The sequence below is a fragment of the Pleurodeles waltl genome, chromosome 5 (genome assembly GCF_031143425.1).
Source record: "Pleurodeles waltl isolate 20211129_DDA chromosome 5, aPleWal1.hap1.20221129, whole genome shotgun sequence".
NCBI lineage: Eukaryota > Metazoa > Chordata > Amphibia > Caudata > Salamandridae > Pleurodeles > Pleurodeles waltl.
The window spans coordinates 350,362,812-350,385,094 of record NC_090444.1 but is presented as its reverse complement, the minus strand read 5'-3'; the positions used below and the strand labels follow the sequence as shown (position 1 = coordinate 350,385,094).

The window sequence follows — 22,283 nt, the reverse complement described above, 5'->3', positions numbered from 1 at the left end:
CTGAACAACCGAAACAAATGAGACTACCCGCAATTAGATTATTTTCTGAGCAAGGCATCCCTTCTCAGGTGAGTTCCTTCTTCCCAGTTGTCATGCTGCCCACTTTATATACTTTAAGCAAACTTAAGAGGAAAGTTCTAGAAACCCCTCTCCCTTTGAGTAAGTTGTGAAATTCATGTGCTGGATGTAAGGTCAGTGTTGAGAAAACACTCATCAGACTGCCCAAATCTCACTGTGTTTTTCCAAGACCGAGGTGTACCCTGCTCCATCATAAAATTCTCAGCCTGGTACCTGCTTATCTTCAGCACTCCCCCATGTTTTTGTTCCTTTCCCTGGTGAGAAGAGCGAAAACTGGTTATCAAGGTGTGCACGGATAAATACCTGCGCCACCAATGTGACGTTGTTTAAAGCTAAGCTAAGCACAAAATGGAGTCAGTAGTCAATAAGGAGCTGGTGGTTAAACACAGACAGCATTGCACAGGTATAAACAGAAGAAGCTGGGTGTGGTAGTTTGTGTAGCACAGAGGAGATGTACCCTAGACGTCCTCAAGAATGCTTGCTCATAAAGAGCGCCAAACCTCTTAAAGTGAAAACTTTTTTAGAGTAGCATCTACCTATTCTGTTAGGAGGTTCAAGCAAGTCCAAACAGCTGGGAACTTGAAATGGCAAGACAACAGAGGGCTTCAAAGAAATTATGTCTTAAAGCACGAGTTGGTGAAGGAAAACTAGTGTGGAGATATGATTGAACATGGTGTTGTGTTTTAACAAGTATTCTGCAGCACTGATGAAGGATTTTCAAGACATGGTAGACACTCTAGCAGGCCACTGAGAAGAGTGACTCCCTCATCAGATGCAAGAAAACATGTGCCTATGCTGTAGCATGAAATCTGATATTTGTGTAAGGATTTGCTTGCACAGTGCACGCCTAGTTAGCATCATATTGCCAGACCTTTTGTGAGACTATATGTGCCCTGATTGATAGGCAGGAGTCTATAAAATAGCCTAGCCTGGGGATAACGCCAGCACTAAGCTGTGACGACTGACTGAATTGTAGTGAGCAATCTAACTCTGCGACATATTATGGACACTTGAAGTGAAAGGTAAGCACACAAGCACATATTTACCCACTTTACAAATCATTTAGTCTGGTTCTTTGTACTCTCATAGTAGTGGTACTACTGTAGGCTAACCCAAGAGATCTTTCCTTTTTATGAAAGCCCTAATAAGTGATTGTTTTTGCTTTCTAAACAGCACAGTAGGGGTTTGCAGTATGCTGGTATACAGTACTTAGTCATCTACAAAACCTTGCCAGATTCATGCAATCTAGCAATGAAAGATCTTTTCGCTTTTACCATCTGCTGACCATGCTCATGCCACAGATCCCAGCAACTAAAATACCATACAATGGTCAGTTTAAATGACTAATCACACCTTTGTCTTCCTCAACTATCACTCGTTCCTGTGACACTGCCTCAGACAGGAATCGTAACTAGCCCACTCTGTTATGATCTTGGCCAAATAGGGGGTCTTGTGGTCAGCTGAAAGCTTGATTCCAATCTCACGTCACAGAAAGTCCATTATAGGACGATCACCTAATATGAACACCATTCCAGTAAGAACAGCCTTTTTCTTTTGGGAGATTCCTGTTCTAGGTCCAACCCCTTCCTTACTAGGTGAGTACTGTTTCACCAATATCTTAAGGACCTCTTATCAGCGTACCAAGTGCTACAAATGTCTAGAATTCTTTAACATTAACTTTACAATAGTTTGTGAGGTTGGCTCATACACTATGTATATACAAAACTGTACTGAAACACAATAATTTTGTGTTTCGACCGTGACTATATCCTACTCACTTGAGGTTTCATGATTCTGAAGCTCGACCGAATGAGAGTTAACAGTGAGATGCATTCATTCATTACCACCATACTAGCCATGACACAACCTCAAATGCAAAAAATATTTAACCTTACCTAAATGCATTTTGCTTCTTTTCTAATGATCCCCCCCAAAAACAATTCTTAACCTTCACTTAAATGTTTGTGCTGTGCATCACTGGCAAGGCTTAAAGACATTGGTTTCTGGATTCACGAACAGGGAATTCTTTGCATCATATGTACACTGAATGCCCATTTAAGACATCTTTGTATTTAAAGGCTCATTATCTTCATGGAATCTTATCATTGCTTAATGCTTCAGAGCAACTGCCTTCTGTCAAAAGTGTGTAGCATCTCCACATACATTCGTCCTATAGTTGTTGCAGTCACATTCATAGAATGATAGACTTACCAGAGGAGAAATTCACAGACCACAGAATATGACGTGTAGAATGTTACGATGAGTAAGACTTTGTGTTTTTGGGTTGGTGATGTAAGACTCCGAAGGCAATCATTTTAATGGTGGTAAATAAAGGATAGACATATAATGGGGATGGAGATATGTAATTATTTCTTACTGCCTAAGCTGTATATTTATGCCACAGAGCAGCTGCAGCTTCAGTAGAAGCAAATAAAGGTCAAAATACCTAGGAAAATACTCTATTGTACACTGTAACAGAAGACCTATGGTAGGTGGACTGAATTACACATGAAGAAAAATCACTGTCCTCAATTATCAAACGCTGTTTGGGAAATTTAAAATAAGATGTGGCAACCAACATTCAGTGTGCATTAAACTAATACAATATCCAGTTTATCCACACATTTATTAATCACACAATTGTTTTGTTAGGTTTCCTGAGAATTCAAATCTTTATTAGATTAAGCAACATTACAATTCATTTGGAGAAGAGAAGCATTATAGAATACAACTGAAGTCAAAACTGGAAATCCCCAAGCAAGTTAAGAATGTAAAAGACTGATTATCAACAGTCTAAATTATACTAAGTCAGTAATAGACTAGTTCACGAACGTTGAAATCACTGTACAAAAAAAACCATGTACAGAAATGGTCAATTAATTTCTACAGAACAAATACTATGTTGACGTTAATGTAGGTTATCCAAGTAGCCAGGCCAGATAGAGTTACAGAAATGATCGCCAACCCGTAGGCTGGCTGTTACTGTTTCTAGGCGCACCTGCTTTGGTAGGTCAGTGATTCAGTCGGTTACACCCAAAATTCTTCAGAAGCAGAATAGGTGGAGTCACCTGAAGATCTACATTTGTAAAAGTCTCCATTTTGGCAAGTCCCCCTCTCCACCAAGGTAGAGCAAATTGACATTCGATAAATGAATGCACTCATCTAGCACACACAATTCGTGGTTATTTTTTTATGTAGTTCATAGAGATTCTGTGAAGTTGGACATAGAGTATTTTTTGCTGTATTACAAGGAGCTGCAGTTCTGGCTAAGATTTTTGTATGACTTCAACGTAGTTAGAGAAGTTTGAAGGTCTCAATATTTAGATTTAGGTCTGTTTCCCAGCTTTCAAAGGTCTTTGCAAGAGGTCCTAATGTTATTAGGCTTCAGATGACAAAAACAGATGATTTGTTCTTTTATCAATCTTTGTACAGCAAAAAGTTTTTTTTTTTTTTAAAGCAAGGCGACCCAAGTTAAGATTCATCAACCTGGATTAAAAGTGATAAAATATTAGCTTTGAATTGGAGGTAGTCACGCAAGTCATGGTTTACAATTTTATTTACTTCAGATGATAGGATGATTGTGCACGTGTATATACACATACATATGGCATTTGTGCTGTGTCTTCAAAACGTGTGTCTAAAAAAAGTATGAAATACTTTGGAACATGCCAGTAATGTAAAGCACTGACCTTGAAAGGGTTCTCAGAATACTATTTACAGACCCATGGGGGTGCATATGAATGAAAGGTTAATAACAGGGATCTTCAATAGCCCTTCACTGGGACAGCAGCAGGGACCCACCATGGACAGTTCGCTTAAAAATATGACACACAGAGATACTACCAGTGAAATCTATGATTCCTCCAAACCACTATACTCCAGACCTAAAGACATCTGGCAGCCCCTCCGAACCTACCACTTAACTTTAGACGCTGATGCCACTTGTAATAAATTGCCATCTTTTTAGCATGGTTACACCCACTTTGTGCCTGATGTCAGTGTGTTTAGACTGTAGTTCACTGGGTCCTGCTAAGAAGGACCCCATTGACAGGGCTCTCTCCCCTAATTTAGTTGCAGGTAACTTCTTACACCCACAATTGGCATACTGGTGCACCTATTTAAGTCCCCAGTATATGGCAAATAGATACCCAGGGCACTTGAACACCAGGGGTTCCCCCCTGGGCTGTCACATGTATTATGTCACCCATGGGAGCCCAGGCAAAGTGTGACTGCAGTCCTGCCATTGCAGCCAGCATAAAATGGTGCATGCACCCTTTCACCTGTCGAGGGACAGGTCGTAGGTGACTCCGGGCATCTTCTTCAGCCCCTGGACCCTGCAGCTGGACTTCTTCCTCCACCAACGTGCAGAAAATTCACCTTCAGGAGGGTGGGTATTGCCACCTGCATCTCCTGGGCACCTCCAAGGGTGCTGGACTCTGTTCCCTTACTTTGCAGGTACTCAACACCTGGAATCCGTCCTTGGGTTCCACCGGCCTGGTCTACGGGTCGTGACAGCAACTGGATAATCCAAGGCATCCACTGACTTCAGAGAGAGTCTCTTCTCCCCTCTGAATCCGGGTCCCTGGTGTAGGTACTCCTGTGTCGTGGGTATCCTGGGGTAGGGGAACTCTCCATCCATCTTCTTGTCAGCTGGTTTCCTCAGGGTCCACTGGGAAAGGTCCTGAATTCCACTAACTCCAAACGCTACTCTCTGTGTTAGTCTATGGCACAACTGGGTGGGTAACTACCTTACTCTTGGTCAGTTACTGTACTTATCTTTTGTGTTCCTAACTGCCCCCAGTCGTTAGCTAACTACCACTCTTACCTTGGTTAGGGTCACTGTTTCACATTCCACTTTTTTAGTATATGGTTCCCCTTCCCCCATAGGGCCCTGTGTATTTTATGCTATTTCTACTTATTATTTTGTGTTTATATATTGTGTGTATATATCTCCAAAGGGAGATATACCAATGCTAGTTTAGTAATAGTGCTGTAATAAAGTATCCTTTATTTTTGCAACACTTTTGTGGTTCTTTCTTGTAAGTTACTGTCTGACTACTGTGGTATTGCAAGAGCTTTACATTCCTCCTGGATAAGCTTTAGCTGCTCACCTCAGCTACCCCTAGAGAGCTTTTGCTATTTGGACACCTATTCACTATCAAAAAGGGTTGCCCGGACCGGGAATAGGGTGCCACGCCATAGGTGTACTCCATAAACTGGGCCAACCTCCTACACCACTTATGATACCACTGATGTTTGTATGTTATCCCTTTCATCATGACTACACCTTGGCCCTCATTACAACCTTGGCGGGCGGAAGGTTGAACCGCCAAGCGGTCGGCCTATGCAGCCGCCAACCTCCCCACCGCATTACAACATCCCCGCTGGGCCGGCGGGCGGAAACAGAGTTTGCGCCCGCCGGCCCAGCGGGGATGTTGCCCGTAACATTGCAGCCGGCTCCTAATGGAGCCTGCGGTGTTGCGGCCGTGCGACGGGTGCAGCTGCACTCGTCGTGCTTTTCACTGTCTGCTGTGCAAATAGTGAAAAGCAGGGTGGGGCTGTGCCTGGGGGCCCCAGGGGCCCCACGACTCCCCTTCCCACCAGCCTTTCCATGGCAGTCTCTACAGCCATGGACAGGCTGGCAGGAAGGGGAGTCATAATCCCCTTGACAATGAAGGCGGAAAACCGCCATCCCCAGCGGTTTGTCCGTGGTGCTACCGCCGCTGTCAAAATATGGCGATTTGTACCGCCAGCCTGTTGGTGGTACAATCGCCAAACACAACCCTGGCGGTCTTTGACCACCAGGGTTTTAATGAGGGCCTTAGTCCTCTACCCCAATGAATCTCCCTTATTAGCCTCCCAATTGCACAACATCACTACTGCTGCATGTTAAATAATATGTGTTTACCAAATGTGCTGTGAGCGAGGATGTACTTTTATGATCTGTGCAGCATTGTTTGTCTTTGCACACTGAAAATCAGTAAATACATATTTTTTTTAATTGGGTTCTTCAGCCACTTGAATACACTTAAACTGCGTTATGCGCATATCAAAATTATCCTACAGTCCCAGCTGCTTATAAAAATCAAAACTGCGTCTCCATCATTTACGATGTGCAAATGGGAGCAAAGTAAAAGTATACACTTGTTAGTCAAAAAAGGCTTTAATCAGTTTACAAGAGACATAAAAATTCATACCAAGTTATAAGACAATAAATAGTTAACATCCAATTCTTGCCATGTGATGCATCATCTACAAAAGTGCAATCTCTCTAAAAGAAACCAAAACTTCCTACCCAAAGGTTAAGCGCACAACACACCACTACATTGAACAGGCCTTTCCCCTCCAAATGCTCAACCCTTTTTGACGCCCTAAAAGCTGTAACTATAAGTAAAGTTTCTCTGCATTTTTATGAAGTATGAGTCCTTCAAAAATGGTTTACGAAATTGGATTAAAAAAATGTTTTAGACTATTTACAGAAAAACAGGGAATGCTGCAAAGACATCACAAGGGCAGACAAGCAAACTGGATTTCCAGTGATGAGCATCTCCATAAAACATGAATTTCCACACTATACCATCTCGAGAAATGGGCTATTTTCACATTTTGTCAGCTCCAATGTGAGGTAAAATACTGGGTCTGGAGATGCCAAAGTAATAAAATAGTTCTTCACAAACATTTTAGTACACTCAAGGTCCAGACGTTCGTTGATTTAGGATGAAGCTATTCTTCACTAGCAATTTTTCTGATTTGGTTGAAGTGAGCGGTGCGTAGAAAAGGCTACGTAAACTTAGATCATAAAAAAAAACTGCCTACGTAATTCAGCCAGGTGATAGAAAAGCATCTGTCAAGTCGAAGGGAATCTAATAATACTTCCCTGTTAAAACTGGCCTTGGTGTTAGTCCATATGCTAACCCAAAAGAGCAGTGGGGCCAATCTGACCATGTCAGAAATATACGGCAAATTCAAATTGAAGTGTAAGATCAAACAAACTCGAGGGCGGAGGGTTAAGGAATCACCTAGAGATACAGTTATCTTCTATCTCTAGAGCTGCTGGGTTTGGGAAGCCCTAGATCTCAGCACCATATACGGCCCCAGGGATACACAGGTGATTATACATTTTTCTAAAAGGTGCCTTTTGAAACCTACTGCACGAGTAGAATTGTGGCACTCAGATATTCCACGTGATGCCATGATTCTACCATGGTAACAAAGGAACTGTAAAGCCAGTAAGAGGAGGACAGTTGAAGAGATAAGGGCTGAGCTGGCTGCGATTGAGCCTTTGAAAGTTAAGTATAAGAGATTTAGGCTATCCCCGGCTGCCCTATTCAGCTTCATACGTGAAATATTAAGCTTCAGACGTGAAATATTCAGCTTGGGCTGCTAAGAGCACCTGTCTTAAAAGTAACACAAGATAATTAAAATTGCTCATACTACTCATTCATATACCTATTCTTAAATGATAAGGAGGCCAAATTCTTCAATGGCCCACACACCATGATGTGGGATTTCCCAAAATTAGTTGATAACTCAAAATTACCCATAAACGAAACAAAGGCTTCCACTAAGCTTCACAGGGCTCTTGGTGTCCTTGCTTTCAACCCAGCATCATTGGCATACAATAATGCTGGGACTAAGATATTTGCAATCTTTTGTATGTTGATGGTGACAACTACCAGATGGGGACATAAGCTGTTATTATATAGGATGAACAGAAAATGGGCCAAAATGCACCCCTGCCGGACCACACGGGCACGATGGAAAGTGTCTTAGGTTTCCCCGGCGGGCCATGTCTTTATGACAGATTTTCGTGAAAAATGTAAAGAAAATTTACGATGGTGACCTCAATGCCTAAATCCAACAGCAATAACCGAAGCTTGGTCCTGTTGACTGAGTCAAAAGCACTGGACAGGTCCATGAAATCTAGGTACAGTGGGTTTTGTCTAGATATTATGTATTTTCCCAGGATTAGTTGTAAGTTTAGGCATTGTTCCATCGTATCCAGTCCAGGACAGTAGCCATTTTGGAACGGGGATAAAATATTATTCTAGTTAGACCAATTTCTTTAAAATTTTAAAAAGTACTCTGCTGAAAATGTTAACTGTGCTGTCTATAAGAGATATAGGGTGATAGCAATTCGTCAGGTTACAGTCCCCTTTCTTAAAGATGAGGCGATAATCGACAGGGTCCAGGGCTCTGGAATTTTGAAGCTAAAATAATTTTTAAATAAACTAGTGACCAAGGGGCCCCAGAGTTCGCTGTTACTTTTTATAAGATCCACAGGAACCCCATCAGGACCTGGAGCCTTCCTACCCAAACTATGATTTATCACTTCCACAACCTCACTTGAAAGTTGCAAGGCGGTGGATTTACTAGTCTGGTACTCAATTAGTTGAATAGTGTCCTGTCCTTCTCTACTTAATACATTGCGCTAAAATGGGCTACCCACGCTTGGCCAGCAACGTAACAGGATAATAAAGGGTTAGGCGGTGCATCTCTCAGTCTAATGTTATTAACTGTGCTCCACAATACTTAGCTACACTTCCTGGTTGCAGCTAGCTCCAGTTATTCCAGTTCTTTGCTAACTAAAAACGTATTCCTCTCCCTAATGGTTAGCTTATAACTTCTCCTTGCCTCTGCGACTGCCTGGGGATACATAGTGGTTGATACATGGGAACTTTGCAATAGGCAGTTAGCCGCGGAACAAGGTCCATCAAACCAATGTGGACATATCAGAACTGGTCTAATAGGCTTCATTAAATGATTCCTGATGCCTATGTATAGGGAGCTGTACTGAGCATAAAGTACTTGCCCACTCTCTTCTGCCCAAGAACAGCAGTTGGAGTTTAGCCACTGGGATGTTAGAAGTGAACTTAGATTCTTAAAGAAAACAGATTAGTTTTAAGCCATCTTTTGAGTGTTGGGAAATCTCAACTGTGGCAGCCCCAGGGTTAACCTTACGAACTGGAAAGAGACTGACTGCAGTCAGTGTGTTACATCCCCACCCCCCCCCCCGTCTCTAATACTGTGCACCTTGAAAACTGTGGTGGAAATTTCTGGTGACAAAGATATAATTCATAGTAGAGGCCCGACCAAGGCCTCTGGAAGAGGATAGGATACGGTCGTCCCCTCTAAAATAAGAGAACAGATCCACCAAATCGTGCTCTGCTAGGTAATGACCCAACTTAAACCCTCTCTTTCCACTGAGGGCCTCCCAAATTTCAGAACTCTTGATGTACAGCTCCTCCAGGCACAAAGTGAACTTAGCTTTAAAATTTCCACAATGTATTTTAGAGGTGCTGCGACTTTATCCGAGGATACAGTCAAATAGCTTAGGAAATAAAACAATTCTCTGAAGTAAACACAGGCAGAATTTGAAAAATCCTTACTATAATAGGTAATCCTATGAAATTGAAATGGACTCAAATGATCCTTAATGTGTAAAACTTGAAAGGCAACGCTTGCAGAGTCTATCACTGTCACTTTTAGGCTGAGATTCAACTTAAACCAAATTGAGAAATCGCCCTTGGGTCTCCTGCGCACAGAAGGCAGGACAGCAAACTCACAACAGTTAGCAGGCAAGGGATAAATACAATGATTATTTCGAACAACCAATATTAACTCTTGGTTTCAAGGGGTAAATTATTTGCCCTTATTTATTCCATTCCATTTATTCACAACATACAGCATCAGACTCATTGGAGAGTAACTTGTCTCTTATTCTAACAGCATGGCGAAAATATATACAATTCTAAATGCATTCGTATTTACAACACACATTTCTTACAAACAATACACCGATAATTTCAAACATAACAAAAATCTGAAAGAAACTAAGAGAAAACGTGTGCCCATCTACAAGATTTTTCCAATCCCTTGATTCCAATTGGTTTCCAATTGGAATCAAGGGCTTGGAGTGATAATGAATTGATAAACATAAGTAGTTTAGCACTACATAATACCTTTCCAATAAACATTTAGGTATTGTACAGCTGGGTGCAAGACCCTTGGTTACCAGATGAGATTAGATCACATTGTGAATTGTGTTAATGTGACTATCTGTAAAAAATCTTGTAGATGGGCACACGTTTTCTCTTAGTTTCTTTCAGATTTGTGTTATGTTTGAAATTATCGGTGTATTGTTTGTAAGAAATGTGTGTTGTAAATACGAATGCATTTAGAATTGTATATATTTTTGCCATGCTGTTAGAATAAGAGACAAGTTACTCTCCAATGAGACTGATGCTGTATGTTGTGAATAAATGGAATGGAATAAATAAGGGCAAATAATTTACCCCTTGAAACCAAGAGTTAATATTGGTTGTTCGAAATAATCATTGTATTTATCCCTTGCCTGCTAACTGTTGTGAGTTTGCTTTGATTAGTATCCTAAGCAGGTGGGGGTTATAGGATACTCCCCTTTTTAGGTCTGATTATGCAGAAGGCAGGACAGGGCATGATTAACAGGCAAAACCTTCACAAACTTAGGGAAAGATAGCCCATGTCTTCTGGAAAGAAATAATGTGACAATCCATGACAACATTTGAATATGAATTAATTTAGGCTAGCTCTTCAGTATACTGATACTTCTAAATAATCACATGCCAAAATATTTGTATGCGTCAAACCTTAGCACACACAATACAGATTCTAACAATTCATATGATTTAACTGCGATTCTGAAGACGTTTTCACAAAAGGGGCCATATGTACAAAAGCTTTTTCCCATAGACACAGAATGGGTAAAATCCTTTCGTACATCTGGCCAAAGATCTTTTGAATTACAGACATACCGTTACAAATGTAGGCTTCAAGTTAGAACTAAAGGAAAATGGGCACATGTACTAAGGAAAAATGAGCATGCAGATAGGAGTCTTGGCTTTCATAGAAAAGTATGAATGATGAAGATAACTGAGTGACACTTTTACAGGAGTCAGCATTATACAGTGCTGCAGGAATGAGAACGGGTGGATTTTTCTACTCGCACATGGGACCCAATAGTTCCAAATAACAATATTAGCTGACTGAAGAATGGATTTTACTAAAGGAACATTTATGTGTGGCCATGTTTGCTTCATTACACTAGGAACATCCACAGGAGAAGGAGAGACCCAACTCCAATAATACAGGATTTTCTGCTGCTGGGACATGTGTATTCACGTAAATCATAAGAACTTAATAGCAGAACCGTCTGCTTTTATATTTACTTGATTGCATTTATTTATTTAGCACCAACAACATTTCAATAAGAAATTTTTTAAATAGCAATGTTTGGGGGACCTAGAACAATGGTGGAGGGACATTTAATTCATTGAAATAAAAGTTGAGTTATGAGTACATTTCGTCAGTTGTGTGCATATGACTAGTGAAAAACATATCTAGGGCCGTTAGATGCCTCTAACCAAAATATTATACAGAAATGAAATGCACATATTTACTGCAAACTGCGACTATAATCGTAGTCTTTCGAATTGTCATGAGTGTTTGTAAATGCCGTTTTGAACTCCTGAAGAGATGGATGGGGGCTGCACGACCATCCCAGTGGTACAGTTGGTCCAGTGGACCAGGCCTAGAAGGTAGCAGGATCAGGACTTGGAAGTAGCACATAGTGGCTGAAGTGTGACTAGATGGTTATGGGTGATAGATATTTGGTTCAGAGCAAGTGTGTAATAAAAATACAGCACTATAAAGCAATCCAGTTGCGAAAAAATTGGTGGTAAACTGTGGACAGACAGATAATGCGGACAATGATGTATTTAAGGGTGAATAAGGTGAAAAGCCATTTACTGGGAACTCAGTCTTTCAGCTGAGACAACTACTGTATCAAACATGAACCCTAAAAGAACTGTATAGGCTAGAGGGATATTTAGTTTTTGAAACCTAAGCTTAAGATTTGGTATATCAAAATGTATTTTTCAGTCGGTTACTGTCTTTGATGATAAAAATCAAATTGCATCCCAAAAGTTGCTAAGGTTATCGAGAGTAAATGAAAATAAGCAAACCTATTGGGCTGCCATTGTAAATAGCAGGCTGAAAAGCGGCACGAAAAAGAAGGTGCTGGATCATAAATCCGTGTACCAATCTGAAATAACTAGGACAAAAGGATTTCTCGGGACAAATACCAGTGCGGGTGTAGCTACCTCTTTCTAGGGAGTATTAGCTGGTCTAAAACGGCACAAAAACGTGGCATACAGAACGATGGAAAAAAGGGACAAAAGCGACAGACACACACGCAATGTAAAAATAGATTTGTTTTAGAATCTAGTGCAAGCAAACTGCAATTCATCATCAAGTGAGGTGCAGCAATGCAAGATAATCTAGTCTTTATTCTCCACTCCCACTATTTCAATTCACGCCATCAAACCGCAGCATCCTGAATGTGTGACGTGACTTGTGCCACATTACTGGCCTCTCATGCCCTATGTACTCTTCCATCCACATTTGTCGACAGTGGTTAAAAATAAAGGTCAAAAGGATGCGCCAAATTCACTGTCACAAATTAAGTTCTGAAAAGTTATTAAAGTGCTGGAAGATCTCAGAGCTCGAACATATAAAAAGCTAAAGCATGTGGCGAAAAAATAAATCAACAGATTGGAAACAATAGCGCCCGCGCCCTCCCCCCCCCCCCCCCCACATTATCGTCCCCCCACACCCCCCTCATTCATATGTTTAAGAGGCACTTCCTCGCCTAATTCCAAATCTATGTAATGGAAGCATAATTCGCTCATTAAACTCTAAACAAATGTACGGTATGACTACAGAACACGAGGCCTGTATCTGTGTTAAGAACTCACCTGGTTCCCCTGCGCAAGGAGAGCTTTCAGACGTGCGATTTCAGCCCGGAGCTCGCGGATTAACCGGACGTTCGGGTCCTCGTTAATGGTAGGCTTGTTGATGATGTTTTTGGCTCTATTGGCGTAGCGAAGTGTGCTCAACGTTTCTCCATAATTGATATCAGCAGGTGAAATAGCTGTGAAGGTTTAAATCATGGAGAAATTACCCAGAAGCCTCCACTTCATTTAGCAGGTAGAAGGTTCACAATTTGCAATCTACAACTGTGTTTTTGCCATATCTTTTGTGTTTTTTTTATTTCTATGTCATATACCAGAATATTGCTTTTTGCGCCGTACTAACGTCTGAGATGGATTGCAGTACAGCCCCTAAACTGAGAAATGAAAGCCATCGAGGTCACTCAAAAGCACGTAACTCGCAAAAGTATGTAACCTTGGGGGTTACTGTAGAATAAGACGCCCCAAGGTAGCTCGCACTCAGTTCAAACCATTAACCTATTCATCTTGACCATTCGGAGTTACATCTCTTGTACCTACTACTCTGCTGCAAAGTTGTGTGCGTCTGAACAGTTTGTTTAGCTTTTCTTTGTCGCAGGCAAATTCCCACTTCTCAGGAAATGGCTGGGTTGACATTTTTTTGCCATTAATACCTGGAGGGGCGGCTCGGTCATTTTGAGAGGCTGACCTTCAAGAAGAGCCGGTCACCTGAGAAAGGTTTCTTTTCTCCATGCATGCCCGTGACCTGTACGTCACACTCACTTCGTTTGTCGAAATACCTTCAATCACTGGTGATTTTATAAAGTTACTTGCTACGAGGGTGATAGTGCGCTCTGCCGCTCAAAAAAATAAGCTTTAACAGCAGCAAAGTGGGAGGATGAGTCATTGACAAAGAGTTCGCAGTCACTGGTAGAGGCCCTTTTGTAATAGGAGGGATACAGTCAATTCGGGAATTTGTAGAAACTATTAACAAGACTGTGACTGTGGTGTTTCCTGTTGACAGGTGGACGCTGTTCCGTTTTAAGCAGTAGATGGCTAGCACTGGTTCAAATAGTGTAGCACGTGGGGTGCAATACCCTGAATGTTCCCCATCCCTCCCAAACAGGGAAAACCTTTCCAAACGTGAAGTACTAGGCATAAAGGTATCAGCATGCCACCTGCTGGATCAGAGTACTAAAATCAGAAGGTAACACAACCTATGTTGAACATTTCAATTTTCAATTACAGTATCGACATCTAAAAACACATATTATGCACACCTTTATATAAAAGCACACAGAGGTTTTACAATTACCAAAAACATGGAAAAACAAAAAACACACTGTAACAGACACCGAAACAAAAAATATATAGTGCTATATACAGTTGATAAACATGCTTTAGAAAAATGCAAAACATTATTCCTAGCTTTGTGGGTATTTAAATCTAACCGTGGTGAAAGAGTACAAACATCCAAGGATCAGCCAGAGGTACAGGATCAATCAACATCTATTAATTTCTGGAAGGAATTTTATCAAGGCTATTAGTGTCCTGGATGATTATAATGTACAAACGCAGAATGCTACCAGATGTTTTTGATAGTAGTCAAGATCAAGCAAAGAGGTAAGGCTGATGTGTGGCTCTACAAATGTCACTGAATTGTTTCTGAGCTCCTGTGACTGCACAACCCCCCGTGAATGTCCTCCTTTTATTGCGCCCCAGATTCCAAGGTACTCAATACATGTGTCCTCCTAGGCAAGGATATGGAATCATCACTGGCTGTGCATAAGCTGGCCTTGGAAGCCCTTAAATTTACAGAGAAAGATTGGTCTAACTCTTAAAACTATGAAGGCGTGATGGAATCGGATGTTGATGACATGCAAGTCTATTTGAAGGCTGAATTAGCTGATTAGGCAATTTGGCCAGAACCTTGGTCTTTGGCAGAGCAAGTTCAAAAAAGTGAGAAAAAATGCATGAAATATAGGAGTCTTGCGACTATGGTAGGATAAAACATTGAAGGATAGGTGAATGGGAAGAATGTGGTGACTTTTGGTGCACTGTTAAGACATTTGTTAGTAGAGCAGCTTTTGGAGATTTGCCCTCCTAATCTGTGCAGTAAGTGGACAACACACAAGACCAAGACCCAAGGCTTATGGTTGTGGTGAATCAGAAAGAACAAACCAGTAGACAAGCATGGGTTGGGTGACAATTTTAAACAGGCCTTCCTTGCCCTCGCTTAGGCCCAGAACAGCAGCTGAAAAAAAGCCAGTCTGAACCACAGTTCCAACTTGTGAATATGGATGTGCAAATTAAATCCTCGAAAGATAAGCTCTGAAGTGTCGATTATCTGAAGCCCCTCTGTCGGGTGTAAAGCATCTCTCTGAAACTCAGGAGTTGCTTGAGAAGGGAGGACCAATATGGCAGAAATCATGCAGGTAAATCAACAGAGCACCTCCCTGGTCAGTTTGAGCACCCTAGCCTAGGCGCAGACTAAAGGATTAGTGCTTGGGTTCTTCAGTGTCTACTGGGATGGTCGACTCCAAGAGAACAAGTCATGCGCGTCAGAATCCGGGCCAGCTAGCGGTTGGTGGTCTCACAATACAAAGTTTGTAATGATACTCGCACTTGAAGGCCCTCTCTTGCAGGGTGTGTTGGTGCCAAGAAGCCCCAAAAAGGCACTTCATACATGTTTATTGTCACAGGATGGGACGGTGAAGATGTGTTACACATGCCCCCCTTGCTAGAGGCCTGTCACGTCCTATCAACCTCAGGGCAACTGATTGGAGGAAGTTTCAGAAAATGCCTCAATAGCCCCATAGGAATTCTAGAAAGCTGTGCTGTTTGCCAGCAGGAAGGTAGCATAAAAGGGTGATGGCTTCAGCCTTCGGACACCCAGCCTGGTACCTCCTCACTCTTAGAAGCAGAAGTCCTCAGATATACAACAGGATATGGGATAATTTATGTTACAGCAATTCACTAAAAGATGGCTAAGCTTATTTTCATAGTAACTGTGGGAAAATGCCTCTCTTTGCATGGTCTCCATCATTATTTGTGGACTGATGTTGCTGTTTCTTTGCACACTGGGACTCTGCTAACCAGGACACAGTGCATGTGGCTGATCCTTAAGATATGTCAAAGTTGTGAACTGTATGATGATCATGTACTGCTAGTGACCTAATTATACACAATATATGCTGAATGTGAACTCCTCCACAGTTGGTTCGCGTAGGGGGGGAATTAGGGGAGATGTAACACTGTTAAAAATAATAACGAAATATGGAAAAAAAAATCCCAATTGGCGTACTTAACTTACCTATAAGTCCCTATTAAATGGCAGAGAGTGTACCTAGAGCCTGTAAGTTAAATGTCACTAGTGAAGTGCAGCACCTACTGTGCTGTCACTACAGTGACAGTGCAAACATGACTGTAGGCCTACCATTGCAGTCTGGCTGTGGACGTTTTAAACCACAATACAACCTGACAAAAGAAACCATTTTGACAGTCAAAATCTTCCTTTTAAATATTAATGCAACACCTATCCAGGCCGTATAATCCTTAAGGCAGGCAGCATGGCATTTAAAAGTAGGACATGTTGGATTTAAATGTTACACGTCCTAACAGTCAAAAAGACCTGAATGCTATTTTCACTGTAGCGCGGCTGGCTGTTCCATAGGAAAGCACAGGATTACATTATTATACTAAATAATGCTAATTTTGGTTAGGGACCAGTTGTAAATATAATTCAAAGACTTTTTAATAGTTATTTCAAATCCAATTCGATGGTAAAAATAACCAAGAACCAAGAAGAACATTGTGTGACCTTACTACATTTACTAAGTGATAACAAGTTTGGAAGCAGATAGGAAAATTATGTTTACACTCAAATTAATTGTAATTAAAAAATCCTCATTAAAGGTAAAGTTGGATTTTAAGTCAACTATCTAAAAATGTCACTTTAAGAAAGTCTGTGTTTTCTTGTTCTAACCATTTGTGCCTTCTGCCAGTATCCCGATAAGTAGCCTCATCGGAACCGCCTCCGCACAATGCTACTCAACGCAGGACCTTGCATTGCAGCACCTCACAGCTCCAGATCAGCAGCCTAATTGGAACCAATAGAGCATGACAACTTGACACCTGTACCCAGCCAGCTCATCAATGGGGTCAGCCTGAATTTTTTTGTGCTTTTTGAAAATGCATATCTCCGGTTCTACTGATTGGATGTTGTTAGTTTTGGTGTAATTTTATTTATTAGAATTTACTCTTTTTCTAGATTGGTTTGGGATTTGCCTTGTGTTATCACTTTACTACTATGTGTGTGCTGCAGAAATACTCTATACATGTCCTTTAAGTTAAGCCTGACTGCTTTGTGGCACACTACCAAAGGGTTAAGCAAAGGTTAATTTAGTGACCATAGTAGTTCAACCTGACAATGATTGTGTTTATTGTTTGAGTACGGCTTCAACCCCTCTCAACTAATAACCCAAATTCTTACAACTTTCATTTTAGAAACTAAGTCTCAAGGTAAAACTTCCGACAGGGTTGAACCTGGTTTCCATAGCTGACCCGCGCTCCATAAAGGCCTGTCTTAAATCGCACCTAGGTCCTGGGCCGAAAACAATCGGATGACCTTGGTTGTCACTGGAAGCTTTTCAGTGCTATTTTTACTTAAAACTAATAATTCATATCTCCACTTCCACTCACTGGATTTGTCATTCTGTTCACCAAGTTATTCTCAACATTTATAAATTGGTGTGGGGTTTTTGTTGTGTTTTCGTCTTTTTAACTATTTTGGTACTTCTAAAAGTTTTACCTATTTTCTTAAATTAAGCCTGTCTGCTCTGGTGCCATTGCTATCAGGGCTGACCTCTGGTTTAAATTACGGAAACCTTTACCGGACCAAACAAGAATAGTGACATCGTTACATGTGGTGGCCTGCAATCCAACCCAACTAATAATCCACTTTCTCACAGTATAGCTGGCAAGACGCAGTTTTACAAAATGCAAAAATAGATGTGTGAAATGTTTAGGGCCTGGGTTCGGATTGCAAATGTTTTGGCTCACATTTTCATAAGTTCAAGGCTGACTGAATGACATGCACGGAGCAGCATAATGGTAACATATCTCAAAAAAACATTTGATACTAGATAGTTTAAGCACAATAGATTTACAAGGTATTTTTATCCTAGACGTTGACCATGGAGGTCAACGTCTGAAATTATTGTAAAAGCTTGGGAGATGTCAAACAATAACAAACCCCTGAGGAAGTTTGGGGAATTCATAAAGACAGCTTTGTGAGCTATTACTTATGTTTTAAAAAACTCCTTTTTTCGTAGGAAGTAATGAAGGGGCCACAGTCTAACGAAAACATAGTAATGTATGCAGTCCTCCTCTTAGGATCATTAGCACATTCTGGACTAGCTGCAGCTTCAAGATCTAGTGCATTAAAACAGAAACTTGCCACATAAAAAAAAAACATCCAAATGATGGGCTCCCTAACTCCTACTTTCTTGTGAATCAAAATGCCGGACAAGGCTGATTAAATATATATATATTTTAGGTACACATTTTTCTGTACATAAATAAACCTATTAAAGAGGTGTGTGAAAGTCTGACCTACTCATGTAAGAAAAACACACAATTCTGTGACACAAGCACTTTAGTATTTGTTTTGTAACCAGACTCATAATGAGTACCATTAATTTGCAATAGTTACTAAATAATATTCACCTACAAACTTATCATGTACTCTAGGATACCTTCAGCCTGTGACTTTCCCAGAAGAAAACAGCAAAACACAGCAAGCTATTCACTGCATTTCTCTAGGAAGCAGGGGCGGCTCCTTTGCAATGGCGAAGGAGCGGGAGCGTTGCACCCCTGGCTAAGCCAGGGACCAAAAGATGAAACGATATTTAATTATTCTGTTATCTTTCAGCTGCTGGATCAGCCAGCACGTTCACGGAGGGGCGGAGATGGGCCCTGGAAAGGGGGAGGAGGAGGGAGTGCACCTAAGTATGCATGTGTGGCTAGCCAAACACACATGTGCACTTAAGTTTCTCCACCCCGGCTATGTTTAACAGATGGGCTGGAGAAACTGCACAGACCACAGGGCAGTGTCTGAGCATCAGTCTGAGCCGTTCAGAGCAATCCTGGTGTTGCTTTCATGCTAGGTTTAACATGAAAGCAGCGCCAGAATTGCTGGGGAGCTGGTGCTGGTGTCCCAGTGAATGCTGGGACACCACATTGAGGGAAGGAAGAGGAGCAACGCGACAACGGTAAAAGGTATGTTTTTTTTTATTCCCATCCCCCCAACTGCCCGTCCCTCCAGTGTCCCCACGTCCCTCATCCTGCCCGCCCATCCCCTTGAGATTTGCGGCAGAGGCTGCTACTGGGAAGCATGCCTCATTCAGCAGGTGAGCGTTTTGGGAAGGGCAGTACTGTCGGAGAACAGCAGCCAATAACATTCAGGTTTTCTGGATTAATTGTACAAGAGATCACAAGTTTACTCTTGAATCAACCAAGAGGTATTTCTGAGCTTATCAAATGACACTTTATGCTAGAAATTAACCACGTACTCACTGGCAATCATTATGGTTTTGGAGTTTCCTCCTAGACTGTCTTTTAACAGCCAGGTCAGAACAGAATCCCGGTAAGGCACAAATACTTGCTTTTTCCTCGCAAGTGAGTTCCCAGCATCCTGAGATAAATCGGCTGTGAAAGGGGAAATAAACGCATTTGTTGAAGAAAAGAAAAGAAATTGCACACATGGCGAAACATTTTAATTTTTAATAACAGCAATGCATCCAAGGGGCATACCTAAGGCAGAAATGACATTTCCCAGAGTCACTAGAGATTTGTTTATATTGCCTCCTTCTTTCAGTCGCACACCTGTGGCACCAGTGGCGTCTGCCCGCTCACTTCCAGCCAGGTCCACCAGGTGAATCTTGCTAACTGTTTCACAAGGCATTTCAGCATCAAATTTAGCCTAAGGAAAATAATGAAAATAAATGTTTTGAATACATAAAGTCAAAAATAACACAATATGCATTTTATTTTTCTTGTACGTTATTTCATACGATGAATTGTAGTTATCTGCTAAAATGTAATTCTCATATATTCATCACTTATTTCTTTTAACTACTCGCTGCGGGTGGCTTACGTTCAGCAGAAAAGATCATGGTACCAGAAAGGAACCATTCCTTCAACTCTACATTCATAGAGAGAACATATTCAAGACTGTATATTAGCATTATCTTTCAAATAATGTTTATGGTGCCAATGCACCGATATTTACTGTCTAAAAGTCAGAAATCTAGGCATCCTTAGTTTCAGTCAGTGATGTATGCATGTCTGTCTTTTCGAGAACTGCAAAAATGGTATTCAAACTTCCGTGTACTTACCCCGTAGGGAGGACCGGCTTTAGGGCGGTGCGGCCGTACCGGGTGCTGACCTAGATTGGAGGGGTGAGGGATGGGGTAGCGCGAACCCCAGGGGGGCGCTGTGTTTACCAATAATTTACGAAATTTGCGATTTAAAAGCACTATCTGGACAGTTTCTTGCGCGTCTAGCCTTCAGAAAACAATTAAAATATCAAGATAACGCTTGTGATTAATGTTCTAGCAAGAGAGAGAGATCGCCTGTATCTACTGGCAATTTTGACTCACCATAATGTAGCACAAAGAGTTAATGCGCCTGCTGTAAAGAACAGATTTGTATGCTATGTGGATAGCTGAGTGGATTAGTAAAGCCAGCCTTTACAAGCGCTTTAAAACAAATTAAATGTATGTGAGAGATGGGCTGTGGCGAGATGAGCGCATTTTTGCCGGCTGGTAGTGAGGGAATCCGCGGAAGTGGGCATGGGGTGGGGGCGCCAAAAAAGGCTGTCGCACAGGGTGCCACCAGCGCTAAAGCCGGTCCTGCCCGTGGGCTCTCAGCAGGGAGTACAATCCAAAGAGGTACCACAGATGAAATGTATTAGCATACGTACTTCACATGGAAATGTTATTTTCCAGATGAAGAATGCTGGCGCTTCCCATATGTGGGGAGCGGGGTTTTACGCTTTCCAAACCTCTAAATACACTGGAAATACATTTAAAAATCATTATGCAAATTATTTACACATACCAACAAAATTATTGATGAGGCAACGTGCAACGCATTTTGCATATATCGTTAGAGAAAATAGACAGTGTCAAGCCTTAACATCCACAGCCACTACTGTGGAAAAGTCACCATATATTGCGTATTTTACTCGGTAAAACGTGAAATTAGCAGCCATAAAAAAATCTGAGGATGCGCATTCGGACCACAAATTGAACCTTTTGATCACTCACAATTCATTAAGTTATAGACAATTTTGTAAATTGTGCACCATTTTTCCCAGCCCCATGGACCCTCAGACCTGAAGAGTTTTCACTCTCTGAGAGAATATAAGTGAAACGAGGTCGGGCCATGGCGACTTGAGCCTTTAGACCCCGGCTCTGCCCAACAGCCTTAACTGCTCTTTCCCACATCAATAAGAATAATTGTATCTGGCAACACCTCCCAGGCCTCGGGGAGGTTCTAATTGGACTCCAGCTCTGTAGTGTTCACACTTGAGTTAGACCTCCCTCCCAATGAGCAATGGTTTACAGCTCACACTGTGATTGAGGTCACACAGTGAAGATTAAGCGAGTATTATTTTAGTTTGGGTACTTCTCATTCTCCTTCAAAATAAGCGGAAGTAGGGAGCTATAATAATGACACAACTGAGGTGAGGGATTCTTTTCCTAAAACTCACTCAAAGTAGGGCGCACAACCCAACCTAAGCCCTGAAATAGAAATTACAATTTATAAACACAGCATCACATTACAAACAGCAAGTCTTAAAGAGCCATTCAACCAAAGTCTGCAGGTAAAATCATGTCAAAGTATTGCTTTTGCACTTTCCCAGCTCTAGCTGTACACGTTCTTTGTACAAGCAGACACTCCATGAAGGGTCAAGGATTGAGTTTTCAGCCTTGAATGTCTTATGTAATCAATGTGCTCTGTCCTAAAGAAGGCTGTAAGAGCTTTGCATTTAAGGAACGTGTGCCCGCCAGTTTATTCAGACTCATTCTGGTGTTGATCAATTAAAGAGGACCTTCGGGTGGATGAACAGGCCAGTGCAAGGAGATTCAAGGGTTAGACGTTTTCGGCAGTAGATTGCTGCTGTGGTAGACGAGTTCACGATAGTAGGTAACTATAAAAGTAAAACTGGGAATGGTATGGCATGCAAAGAGGGTGGCAGGAGGGGATTATGTAAATGTTGTGCTGAGTTCAAAGCGGTCCTTGCTGAATGGGTGTGGTGTGCATAATCATAAACTAGCCAGTTGCACGGTTGCGCTGAATATCGTTGAAGAACGACACAAGAAGAACAGGTTACCACATGAAAGTACTTTGTCACTGTGCTGGCTGCGTCTA

The 22,283-nt window shown here is 41.5% G+C and overlaps 1 protein-coding gene across 2 annotated transcripts in view; it reads right to left on the bottom strand.

Moving 5' to 3' along the window:
* KIF16B (kinesin family member 16B) overlaps positions 1-22,283 on the bottom strand; it is a 1,953,564-nt gene that overhangs the window by 1,510,628 nt on the left and 420,653 nt on the right. For both annotated transcript variants that reach the window (XM_069234094.1, XM_069234093.1), the window contains exons 8-10: positions 19,659-19,827; positions 19,422-19,553; positions 12,873-13,048 (exon numbers count right to left, since the gene is read on the bottom strand). In XM_069234094.1, coding sequence (XP_069090195.1) covers positions 12,873-13,048; positions 19,422-19,553; positions 19,659-19,827 — 477 coding nt within the window. The remainder of the gene's footprint in view (positions 1-12,872; positions 13,049-19,421; positions 19,554-19,658; positions 19,828-22,283) is intronic.